This window comes from Pimephales promelas, chromosome 24 (assembly GCF_988280905.1).
Source record: "Pimephales promelas chromosome 24, fPimPro1.hap1.1, whole genome shotgun sequence".
Taxonomy (NCBI): domain Eukaryota; kingdom Metazoa; phylum Chordata; class Actinopteri; order Cypriniformes; family Leuciscidae; genus Pimephales; species Pimephales promelas.
In genome coordinates this window covers 14,369,383-14,382,935 of record NC_142792.1, presented here as the reverse complement: position 1 = coordinate 14,382,935, position 13,553 = coordinate 14,369,383, and the positions used below count along the sequence as shown (strand labels likewise).

Sequence of the window (13,553 nt, the reverse complement as noted above, 5' to 3'; positions counted from 1 at the left end):
CAAAGTTGAAGACACCTGATGTTAACAAGCAGAATCACAGAATCATTTTAAAACAAACCTAAAACAAACACTGATCACCATAATGGCGACTTAATTTATTAAATTTTTTTTTGGTTGTTGTTAGTTTTACCATTTTAAATGGTTAACTTTTAAGGAATTAATTTGATTAATTATTACTCAATTCTAATTTGTTAAATTTAATTAATAATATTGCTTATAAGACCAATTTTTTTGATTAGATAAAGCATATACATTTTTACAGTGTAAAAAAACAAAAGGGATGGATTTTTATGAAAGTAATATTTAGAATTAAGAATTATATGATTTGAAACCCAAATATATATAGAGCCAGATAATAGACTATAGATTGATAATAAAACATATTTTGTGCCCAAAGAACAGTGTTGTCAGATCTAGCAAAACAAAAACTCAAGCCCAAAATAAGCTAAAAATGGAGAAAGGGGCAAAGCTATATTGCAGAAAGTAATTTTTCAAATAAGAAACTTTCGGAAACAATAAAGAAACAGAAAAAAAAATCATATAGAGACATTTATTCAACTGTCATGCTAAAATGAACATTGGCATGTACTATCAAGCAACCTTTGACAAACCTGTCTCTCTGACACTGACTTATATGTCTGATGTCTGATCTGTCAGTAGTACAGTATTAACATTGCTAATCGAGGTGGATTTCAGTAGATTCACTAAAGAATGATGGAAAGGGGTTGAAAAACTCAGGGGTAAAATCAAACGGCAAAAAAAAAAAAAAAAAGAAAGCCTGAAACGGCAAAACCCAGACTTTGGACCACCCTCGTCTCCCAAACCCAGAAAAAACTTAAAGGAACTGCATCATCATATTTTATCTGTAACAGACTGCTCAATGTTTTTCACAATAAAATGTCTATTTGGGGTATATTTTGAAGCTACAATCCAGTTTACTAAAGGCATGCATCTGAGTTTCAGTGACAATTCTTAAAACACAGCTTTACATGATTTCACAGTGACAGACGCAGACTTTCTAACTATAGATCCATTTCTGAACAAAGCATACCATGCCAAAGACACATATGCCATTATTTGTAGTAGTGACATGGGTTTCTGGGTAATCATTCAGTGAACCAGCCTTCAGTTGGATCCCTTCTTCTCTCACTCGGACTTCTCTGAAGTCTTAGACTCGTTCATGTACTTATCAATGAGGTGTAAGGGAACGCCACGCTTCATCAGCTCAAAGAACGTAAAACCTCCTGAAAAAGGGAAGGATAGACAGAGTCAGAGATATGACACTGAAAACACTGAAACTATGAGATTTATGTGGGCTCTTCACATATACAGTGGCCATAAGCCATACTTAAAAATGTCTGAAAGTCTTAGTATTATATAACATACCATATCTAGTGTCATTTATTTTAAAGAAAGACACCCCAAATGATAAACAATAGTTCAAAATGTAGATGGTTGTTTACTAAGACATCTGTTTAAACTTCCGGCATTATATTGATACAGAAAAAAGTCAAAAGTTAAAAGCCTGAACGTCATTTGTTTGCAGACACACTTTTACTTATTACAGATATATATATATATATATATTTCAGCATGACCCTAATGCATTGACATTCAGCCATTTTTAAGTGTGACTTCAAAAACTTTTTGGGGGCTAATGTATACAGAGAGAAGAAGTAGAGACAGACAAGAAGAAAAGGAAGAAGACAGTAAAATCAGGACAGGAATGTGTCAGTGTTTGGCAAGTGCAGAAAAAATGTTGAGGCAGTGAGTACAATCAAATCTCTGCAAGCTTTTGCAGCTATTCAGGCGCTCATAACATATTTCATCATTGCATGTCTTATCTTTGCTTGCTGTAGCATGTTGAGCTGCATGAGTAGTTGGTTGAATGTGCTATAAATGAAGCTGCATATGCAAATGACCATCGTTATAAATATACAAAGCACATACATATAGGTTCACAGTGAAAGCACCTGCAGAGATTATACATCAGAATCGAGTTTTGCTTCTGTTCGCTTAGTCTCAAGAGAAAAAGGGGTAACATCCAATTTTGTGGCAATTCCTGTGTCTATAATTACTAGGATTTTACTTTAGCAGTATAAAGTATTTGTTACTTGTTACATTTATTTTGTCAAGTAATTGATACACATTACTTTTTTATTTAATAATGTACACTTGAAATCCTTTCTCTTAGGCATGTTGGGAGAAATAGGTGCACATGTATTGTGGGAGTTGTTTGAGCATGATGGATATTTGTCTAAGGAGTGCGTCATGATCATTGACGTACAGAGCGCAAACTTTTTTTTCCCCACCTAAACCAATATTTTGGGTTTTAAAACTTACATAGTGCTGGTATTGGTAAATATGCCACTTTAAAAGTCTTTTTGTAGTATAAACTGTGTCATTGCATGCAAACTATGTTGGGTGGACGAACACTTAAAGTAACATTTACAGTATAAAAAATGCCTGCAAGTAGGGCCGTCAAACGATTAATCGCGATTAATCGCATCCAAAATAAAAGTTTGTGTTTACATAATATATGTGGGTGCACTGTGTATAATTATTTAATATTTATAAATACACACACTTGCTTGTATATATTTAAGAAATATTTTCATGTATATACTGTATATAGATTTATATATAATTTATATATGTAAATACAAATATTTTATATATAAATAATATTTAATAATAATAAATATTTATACATATTTTTATATAAATTTATAAATATTTTATATATAAATAAATAATAATAAATATTTTTTTCTTAAATATACAGTACATGCATGTGTGTGTATTTATATATATATATATATATATATATATATACAAAATAATTATACAAAGTGCACCTACATATATTATGTAAACACAAACTTTTATTTTGGATGCGATTAATCACGATTAATCGTTTTACAGCCCTACCTGCAAGCCAAGCATAGTGCTTCCATTCTGGAGGAGAAAGAGTCTCAGTTAGACGCTGTTGAGAAAAAAGTAATTTATAAAAGAATTTATAATTATAATGATTAGCACCAAATTCTAACTTTTAAAGAGTAATTCCACCGGTGGAGACATGAATATGTATTGAAAGTGGGTCATAAATGTTGTATAATAGTATCATAAATTTCTAATTTGGGTTGTCCTTGCCTGATAAAAGGCAGAAAATTACTTCTTAGTGCTTGTGGATTGTAGACAACAATCCCCATAGTGCATTGCAATGCAGGCCACTCCCACTTCTCCACCCTTCAATGTGAGAGTTGAGCTCCACTATACGCTACCGCCAGGAAATCATTTTGCACAATGAAATCAGATAATGCGCGCTAATATAATAGGACGATGTAAGAGCGTCAAGGCAGCGCCCGCGCCATCAGCCAATGAATTGGCATGATTCTATATGGGCTTCAGACAATCGCCACACTTACTCTGACGCGTAATTTTACATGTGAAATGCAGCCAAAACTTGGAGCGTTTTGTCTTCGGCATCTACATTAATCCCCTCGCTATCAGACGTTCTGGGAGTCTCCCGCATATTGATAATGGCTCCCTGATGGATGCAAATGAGTTAAAATCTCCCGGAATGTAGAGCGAGCTAGCAAGAGCACGTATGCGAGACAAGACTGTGCTCCAAACCGTATAGTGCGCGCGAGAGACTTTACGTGTGTGCACCTCATGACATAGAGGAAAATTTCGTTCTTATTCGGTCTGGTTATAACTGTTTACGTCGGAACAGTTTCCCTATTTCGGTACCCAACCCTATCCATAATGCATCCGTCTGCATATTCAGTACCTTTGTCCATATTTTCAAAAAGTTTCTGCCGGTGAAATCAAACGCACTGGCACTGATCTGTGATAGGTCTGTTAGCGCATTAGGTCCAACCCCCTATGGGCGGGTTTGAAAGTGTGGGATCTAGTGCTTGTAGTCTTTCCCAAACCCCCCTCTTACACTTCCTCTTACAATGATGTAAAATGACGATTTTTGCGTCATTGTAGGAGGAAGTGAAAAACGTAAATAGCGGATTTCTCTCGTCTCAGGGGAAAATGAGAGAGTGTTGCACGACCATTCAGTTGTAAGACTAGATTTCTGACAATGGAAATCTTAATGCAAATGGGTGGAGTGTCCCTTTAAAAGTAACATTCCCCAACACTGGTTGACTGTCAAAAGCATGCACAGTATAAATTCTGTTTTCCTGGTCACCACGATTTCTTTAATACATGTACCTGAATCAACATAATTTGTTGATCCTGGAACAACATTCCTGTCCAACAATCTAGTCCTAATCCTGACCCTACCCATAACATATCCCTTAAATCAGAGGGACATAATGGGTGAATAACACTGATGTAGAAGCACCTAACCCTGGTTGTAAGTCTACACTTGACATAAACAGTAAAGTTGTTCCTCAAATATGATTGGTTGATTGGAATGTTGTTCCAGGATCAACAACGATGTTGCGCTTGGTGAAATCACATTCACCCAGTTGTCCTATAGAACCTTAAACTGGTTCTTGGAGTTCTTGTAGAATCCTGTAAACATTCATGATTCAGGAATATAATTCTCAAATTCTAGAGCATTACACACCAGCAAAGAGCATAAGCAGAATTATTGGCAACCAAGGGATGCAGAATGAATGAAAAAATAAGCTTCATATGCCCGAAACCATATGAAAGCTTACCTTGAATGAGAACAACACAGTAACTATTCCTGAGTGATGACTGGGGGAGAAAAGAAAATACGGATTAAACCCAAAGTTTACATGGAGGAGTTATATGTGCTATAGGTCTATCACTGACTTAGTCATTACAGATTTAACATGAAGGAGTTAAAGGACATACCACAGTCTAACAAAAGGGAAACAGCTAAATGACAATGTATGACAGAGTATGAAAACATGTCAGCAGTACATGATAAAGGCCCTAATATGCAAATGTAATCTGAGTTTTTATCAGGTCTAGGATTTCTCACAGACCTGCTAAACAATGTGCAATGGGTGTGACCATGTGAATCTGCTTTCTACAATCTGTTGCATTATGGGATGTGTGGTCCAGTCACAGTGGTGAGATGAAATTGATTTGGATTTGCTGCATGCTGTTGCAAATTCAATGGAGTTTGCGAACACAAAATACTTAAATGGTCATATTTTGTTGAGAGAGATCTTACAGCTGTACTAAATGCACATACTGTAGAAATGAGACAAATAGCTCAAAAAAGCTTCATAACAAACTCGGCTTTGTTTTTTGTCTAAACACGATATGATGAAAAGCTACACAGTACTATTATAAACAAGTGTGACCATGTAAGAGAGAATTAAGGCTTGTTCCAACAATGTACTTACCCTTGAAATCCACAAACGAGATTGAGACATTCTTCATATTACCAGTTTAAAAGACAAAAAATGGTATTGGAACTACGGTGGACCAAAGTGCTGGAATCGTGTGCACAATAATTGGTTGGTTAGGTGTAAAAACAGTGTTTAGGTTGGAAATGAAGCCGTATTGCAACCCGGTCTCATCCCAAGACGTCATATAACTGATGTTTTGGGACGTCTTTTGACCATACATCAATAATAGCCTTTTTAGGGCCCCCTTAAACGTCGGTAGATGAGGTTATGGGATCCTAACTCTACCCCATACCTAAACCTAACCCTAAACCTAACCCGTCACCTAACTGACGTTAAAGGGAAAGCGTCAGTTGTATGACGGCCCGGGATCGCCATCTACCGACGTTTAAGGGGGCCCTAAAAAGGCGGATATTGACGTATGGTCAAAATACGTCCCAAAACGTCAGTTATATGACTTTTTGGGATGAGACTGTGTTACGTATTGAGGCACTCTTGAAGGCAAATGAACCCCCTTGTCAGGCTCTTCATTCAGTCTTTTGTTTAAATGGTTAGTTCACCCAAAAAGGAAAATTCTGTCAGTATTTACTCACCCTCATGTTGTTCCAACTCTCAATCTTCGTTCAATAGTTGAACTAAAGTCATTATTTTTGTTGTTTTTTTGTGCACAAAAAGTGTTCTCGTCATTTGATAAAGTTAAGATTGAGCCACTGTAGTCACTTGGACTATTTTAACGATGTCTTTAATAACTTTTCGAGGCCAGCAAGTTTCAATCCCTTATGGACTAGTATGCAGGAGTGAGACAGCTCTCAGATTTCATCAAAAATATCTTAATTTGTTTTCCGAAAATGAACGAAAGTCTTACGGGGTTGGAAAAACATGAGGGTGAGTAAATACTGACAGAATTTTCATTTTTGGGTGAACTAACCCTTTAAGCTCTGTTGGTTACCTCATTGTAAACGCATTCTACTCAACAGTAAAGGCCCCGATATACTCATACACCCTAATTTTCGTTCTTCACTAATAATATATCTATGAAAAGAAGTTTGAAATACGTTTGTAGCGATATTCTGTTAGTGAACACAGTAGCGTCGTTTAGATTAATATATAAATATGTGAGGCGTATCTTCCTCTCAAGAACAAAAGATGTCTCCAATCGTCACGTCATGCTTATTTATAAACCACTTAATACAATATATTGCCTTAAAATAAGCAGCTTTACAGTATTAAACATAAAAGCAGCTCTCCAGTATATTCATGTTTTACTCGCGTATGTGACGTCTGACCTCGATGGTCTGAATAGAAGAAATGAACTAGAAGATTTCCATGTCAACGAAGGCGGAGCCCCAGAGCCACGCCTACCTACGTATTATTTAATCACCACGGACCAATGCTAGTTTGAATGCGTATACCAGCTAGAGTGAACTTTTCTCGAAAGTTCAGTTCATGTTTTTGTTCTGATTTTGTTCAAAACGACCAATTCGTTCCAATTCGTGAAGTATATCAGGGCCATCCCTATAACATCCCTCTTCAATAAAAATCAGATGTAATATTCCCAATTGAATCACTAAATGACTATATTAGGCATGTATCCCCTTAAAGGGCTCATTTTACAACTCCCTCAGTTAAACAGTTGAGTTTTACCATTTTCGAATACATTCAGCCGATTTTCTGATATTTAGAAGAAGTAAAGTTTCTGGTCCCATTGACTTCCATAGTAGGAAAAAATATATACTATGGAAGTCAATGAGACCAGAAACTGTCTGGATATTGATATTCTTCTAAATATCAGAAAATCGTCTGAATGGATTTGAAAACGGTAAAACCCAACTGTTTAACTCTGGGGAAGTTGTAAAATGAGCCAAAAAAATAAATAAAAATGGAGTATCTCTTTAAAGGAGTGTTCTTAAGAAGTTATATCCATATTGATGATCAAATTAATGCGCAGACTACCTTTGACCTCTAGTTTGCAGTCCACGTGAGCCTCTCCAAGGTCATTGACAGCCTTGCAGGTGTAAACCCCTCCATCAAACGGGCTGGGCTTTCGGATCTCAAGCGTACACACACCCTGGTTGCTGAACATGCGGTAACGTGGGTCGTCTATGATGGTAATCTTGTTTTTCATCCAGATCACCTTAGGCTGAGAGCAGTTGTGGAGTATAGTATGAATACACAGGAAACAACAGATAACATCACTAGTGAAGAGGAACCAAAGCAGTATCAATCCATCAAACACACAGTGTTCTACTCTTCTCACATGTGTTAGTTACTGTAGAGTATTGAGTTATTGACATTAATACAATGTTATGATCCAGTGAGTCTGTGCTCAAAGATTATAACTAGCAGGTGCTGTTAAGCCCATTGGGACTCTCGCAGTTCAGGCCACAAAGAGCTAACTACTGGTGTAAAGCCATGAGCACATGGTTGGTGCCTTGCAGAATCACCCACAACCTTGTGTGGTTTCCATTGATCATTGGAATTCGTGCAATACGTTTTTCAATGCTTATCAATTTTACCCTTATTTTTTGTACTTTGGCAGATTACTTAGCAGGGATTGAATTTCTTTGACGCTGTTTAAACCTGGTATTAGCAACTATTTAATGGACAGTGCTAAATATAGATTTAAACAAATGTGTGGTGATTAGATTAGTCAAATTATATTCGGAGGTTGTCAGAAACTCATGTGACTGTGTTGCATTTATGATTATACTGTACATCCGGATGTGTCGGTGAAAGACCGCCTATCCATGTCAATGAATTCAGAGCTAAGAACCATACAATCGAAGAGTTGTTTATATAGCCCTGACTCATTATGCTATATTCAGTGACACAGATCATTTGCTTTTAATAAAAGTATCTGCTAAATAAAATGTTTTGTTTAAAAAAAAAAAGATATTTATGGTTTTATTCAGCAAGGGTGCATTACAAGTGATCAGAAGTTACGGAAATCTTTTGTAAAATTATAAATATCTTTACTATTTCAAATCAAATGCTGTTCTTTTGAACTTTATATTCATCGAATAATCCTAAAACCTGCTGAACAATCAGGTTTGCTTCACAGGAATAAATTATGTTTTAAAAATATTAAAATAGAAAACAGTTATTTATAATAATATTGTGCTTTATCAAGTGCAGTAATATAATGACATGGCAAGTGATATCAGGTGTAAACGGGGCCTTTATGTCTTCTGATCTAAATTAAATGTGCGTGAATAACAGTTGAAAATGGAATTACCTGTAAAAAAATATTTTTATGATTAGTAATCACAACTTTTTTTCTTTTGTCAAATCAACTTAAATAATTTATTTAGTTCAAATAACATATAATTTTGAGTTTCTGATGATTAAATCATTCTCCTTCATTGTATTAACTTACTTTTTCCATTTCAATGAACTTAAAATTTTAAAGCAACCAGGTTACTTACTTTTTTAAGTTAAACCAACAGTGTGTGGTGATGAAAAAATGATGGCAAAAGCACACTTTTTAAGGGGACATTATTTCACAAAACGTATTTTCGCCAAAACGTATCCCAGATGATCTGAATTTCCCATACCTTTCTAGTAGAGTGTCCTGCCAGTCACTTACCCTAGGGTTGGCACGCACACTGCAATTCAGGGTGGCGTTGTACCCAGCAATGGCGAAGGTGTTGATAAGCGGTTGAGTGAAAGTGGGCGGCTCAGTAAAGTCGCGGTCATTATACTGTGGGTTCTTCAGTTGCAGGCCTGATTGAGAGTGAGAGGAAGAGCGAGAGGAAAAGGAGGAGGAGGAGGAGTGAGAGGGGAAGGGAGAGTGGGACTTTGCATGATACAAGCCGAGAGCTGTATCATGGGGGAATATCCCTTATGTGTGATGAGGAAGAGACAACATTCATCATCAGCATTGGCAAGACGTGACGCACACAGTCTGTTAAAGATTAAATCTGCACTTGGGAACATACATGGTTACTGTCATCACAGTAATTTGTGGCTAGTAAACAAATCTTTTATGTTTGTAGCATATAGTGCGTATCAGGGAGAATCATCAAATTGTGAGGCTACTTTAAAGTGCAGAACATACCTTTAACATTCCAGGATAGTTCCTTTGAGTCAAAACTCAGACTTTACACCGAGTGTGCAATCCTGCTCAAAAACCAAACCTTGATTAACAGGTTCAGGTAGTTCATGTGCCAAACTCTGCAGGCAAGTGTCCCAATTTGCATATTTTCCGTTATAACACAACCTAAGTTTATGATTAGTGCATCCTAAACAGTGTTATTTGAGAATGATTTATATACTTTTAGAGTTTATTGATATTTAGAATTAGCTTGTATCCTTATTTTCATGTATTTTTAGTAATTTTAATGGCATTTTAGTCATTTTTATTTAATCATTTCTATTCATTTTCAGTTAGTTTTTTTTTCATCATTAGTTTTAGTTTTTCTTTCTTTCAGTTTTTATTATAATTTCAGTTATTTGTAGTGTTTGGTACTTTTTAAAGTAAGTTGCAACTTTTTAGAGATTTTTGTTACATATACTTACTATAGTAATAACAGTAAATTCTGCATAATTACATGCAACTAACCCTATAAAACATACCCTAAACCTAAACCTATAGTAAGTACATGTTGTTAAAGAGGCTATGTGGAGGTTTTTAATTTAAGATAGATACTTTAAGATACTTTAAAGAAAAAAAATCTTTAAGAAAAAAGAGTCTTCATTTGTACATTTATGAGCCAACCATAATGTAATAGAAAGAATGACTTCTTGACTGTCCACCACGGTTGCCTCTATCAGCGTGTTGGCTCAATTTTGTGTGGAGGAGTCCGGTCCGAATTGGCGTGAAAATTCACAAAATGTGACGTCATGCCATAGTATGCAGTAAGAGGGCCTGTGATACTGGCACACTGTAAATACTCAAATGATGTACTTTACATTCCCAGCAACATATATACTTTAATATTATACGTATCCAAACTGGGACACATCCTTCATCTCCAAGAGCAGGATTGAGCAACCCTCCTTTACACCATGTTCAGGGGCGTGCATTTCAATTAAAACCTGACTAAAGACAGACCAAGCAGGACGTTGATTAGTAAATTAGTGTTAATTAGGACATCAGCCCTCGGGTACCAAGACTGTAATCTATCCTCTGCAATTTCTTAGATTATTAATAAAAAACACACAAAAACATCCACATTAGCAAGGCCTAAATTACCACTAAAAAGCAAATTTGTTTAATTAAAACTGCTGCAAGCTATTTCATCACCACTAGCACACAGCTTTATCCAAATCGACATAAACTGCAATCAAGGTTTACTTTACTATTTTTAAACACTTCCCCTAGTAGTCCCACCCCAAATGAATGCCATTATTTGAGGTTGGCTGAAAGTGAGTTTTTAGATTGGCTAAAATGCAAAGATTCTGTTTTGCTCTTTACAGGTCCATCATAGATGCTATATTTTTCCCCCTTTCAAAGTATTGATTTTATTTTTGAGGTTTACTAGAATGTTTTCATGCTTGAATGTTGAAAACACATTACCGTATTTTTCACATATTTTACATTGCGTTGCAGCACCTCTCTTTCCAGTCTGACAGTAACAAGGTTTTGTTCCTGCCTCAATGATTCCGAAATTCATTGATGAATTCCGAAAAGCGCAATGTGCTCTGATTGGTCAGGTGGATCAGTGTGTTGTGATTAGTGAACCGTTTTGGAAATGTCACACGTCTTACCCCATACCCACTACTAACGTCACTCAACCAGGCCTCGTCCCCTTTTTTTGTAGATGCTTTTGACCTTTTTTCATGCTCAAAAATTTAAAGAACATTGAAAATGTAAAAAAAGTATACAGTAATGGGATTCTTTAATTCTTAGGACATCCAAACATTTTATAAATTGCATCTAATTAAAAAAATCACTTGCTGCAGCTTTAAAAAAGGATTTAGACAAGCAGTTAATTTACAAATGTGTAGGAGTAGAGCAGAGCAGAGCCTTACCTTCCTTCACGATGAGAGCACTGTCTTTAGTGGCAGTAGCATTTTCACTTAAGCCCACCATGTTCTCAGAGTAGATTCTGAAGAAATACTCGTTACCCACCACCAGATCTGAAATTGTGATGCAGGTACGATGGTAATGCTCCATGCATGTGTACCACTCCTGTGCCACAAACACACACATGCTGGTCAGTCTTTCTGCCTTAAAATATTGCACACATATTTTTTTTTTAAACAAAAACGTGTATGTGTGTAACCAATATAATAAAGAAAAAACCTTTTACTTTATATTATGCAAGTTTGAAATGTGTGTTAAATATTAGTATCATAGAGGTTTTGTTCCTACCATTGTCTTTTTATCAGCTTTCTGAATTGTGTAGCCTGTTATGGGTGCATTGCCGCTGTCCTTGGGGGGGCTCCAATCCAGTGCTACATTATTCCCCCAGACCTCTTCGATCTTCACAGCCTGTGGTGGGCCTGGGAGATCTGGGACAGACAGCAAAAGAATATGTTCAATGGTGCTGTGATGAAGAACTTGGTGGGCTCAGGTTAGCTCTACATCATACAGTGGATATAAAGTCTATACCCATGTTAAACTACCTGGTTGTAATGTAAAAAAGTAAACAAGGATCAATCATATCAGAACTTTTGCATCTTTAATGTAAAAATTACAACCCATACAATTCAGAGAAAAAAGAGGTAAAAATAAAAGCTAACTGCATGTGAGTGTCCACACTCTTTTATAAACTGTTATCAGATTCAGAATTAAATAATCATCAAGCTCATGTGAAATATACAAAGTATACTAGACTTTTTATATCCACTGTATATTTCTCTGAATCACTTATATATCTTGAAATTGTACAGTATTATAATTAATCAGATTAATCATTAATCTGACTAATCTAATTAATTTTAACATGATCAATATTCAGCATTGTTATTGTTAACTGCAACTATTAAATATCATTTCATAATTGAAATAAAGCTGAAACAAAATAGAAATTTAAAAAAATGGAAACATTACTTTGACCTACATAAATACTAAAATTACTTAAACTGAAATAAAAATACATTTTAGATAAATATAAATATTTAGAAAATAATAAAAATTACAAAATTAATAAAACATAAACTGAAATTAAAATATAAAAATGAAACCTAATTCAAAATATTAATAAATACTAAAATAGTAAGTATATTATATAAAAATAACTGCATTTTTCTTAACTAACCGACTATCTGGATGTCCAACATGGCCGTGTCGATATGATTCTCCACTTGTACGCTCAGTTCATATTTCCCAGAATGTTTTCGCTCAGCTTTGCGGATGAACATGATGCTGTCACAATCTGAGTTACGAATGCTGATGGTTTGTTCAATCGGCTGACCCTCTTTCAACCAGATTACTTTTGGCCTTGGTTTACCCTAAAATATGAAAAAAAAAAGGTTTCGACATTTTCTGTCATGAGCAGGAAGAATTCGATAAGCTTGGGGTTTGTTGTCATGATCTGTTGGCTCACCACAAATGGCACGACGAGGTTGACGACTTCGCCAACCTTTCGAATGTACGTCTGCTTCAAGTGTCGAGGTATGCGAATCTTAGGAGGCTCTGTGAGATACGTGTTATTAGTTTACATTAAGGTGTTTCAAATAGCAAAATGAAAGTGGTAGTTAACTTGACCCTCACCGATGACCTCTTTCACCAGTATGGAGTGTTGGGTGGTGCGTGGTGCACTGGCCCCAGCAGCATTTATAGCCTTGACACGTACTAAGATCTTAGCCTCCACTGGCAGACCAGTTATAGTGTACTTCGTTTTTTCTGTCAGCTCTTTATTAGCAAGAATCCATTCGTCAGCTGTAAAATGAAGTATTGCATGAGGGCAAAATGGCATGAAAAGCCACCAAAAACCACTTCCTCAAATCATATATGTGTGTAGTCTTACTTCCTTCAATGCAATATTCAATTTGATACCCATCAAGTCCTGCAGCACCGATCGTGTCTGGAGGTCTCCACTTCATAGTTACTGTGTCATCTGTGACGTCATCCACCACCAGCATTGTGGGTTCACTGGTCACAGCTAGTAGGAGTTCATGAAGGTAGTAATTATTGTTGTCGATATTTTGGATAATTTGTTATCCAAACAAAATATTTTTTCAGTTGCTTTCTTAGATGCATAATGAAGTATTAAGTCTCACTCAAAAAAAAAAAAAATCACAAAAATATACATCCTAGATACT

At 35.8% G+C, this 13,553-nt stretch overlaps 1 protein-coding gene across 1 annotated transcript in view; it reads right to left on the bottom strand.

Moving 5' to 3' along the window:
• Positions 1-536: 536 nt before the first annotated feature.
• mybpc1 (myosin binding protein C1) overlaps positions 537-13,553 on the bottom strand; it is a 45,982-nt gene continuing 32,965 nt past the window's right edge. Inside the window, 9 exon segments of the mRNA XM_089126679.1 lie at positions 537-1,244; positions 7,296-7,482; positions 8,929-9,182; positions 11,316-11,475; positions 11,659-11,798; positions 12,548-12,740; positions 12,836-12,924; positions 13,003-13,170; positions 13,259-13,393. Of these exon segments, the coding sequence (XP_088982805.1) occupies positions 1,126-1,244; positions 7,296-7,482; positions 8,929-9,182; positions 11,316-11,475; positions 11,659-11,798; positions 12,548-12,740; positions 12,836-12,924; positions 13,003-13,170; positions 13,259-13,393 (1,445 nt within the window). The 3' untranslated portion in view covers positions 537-1,125.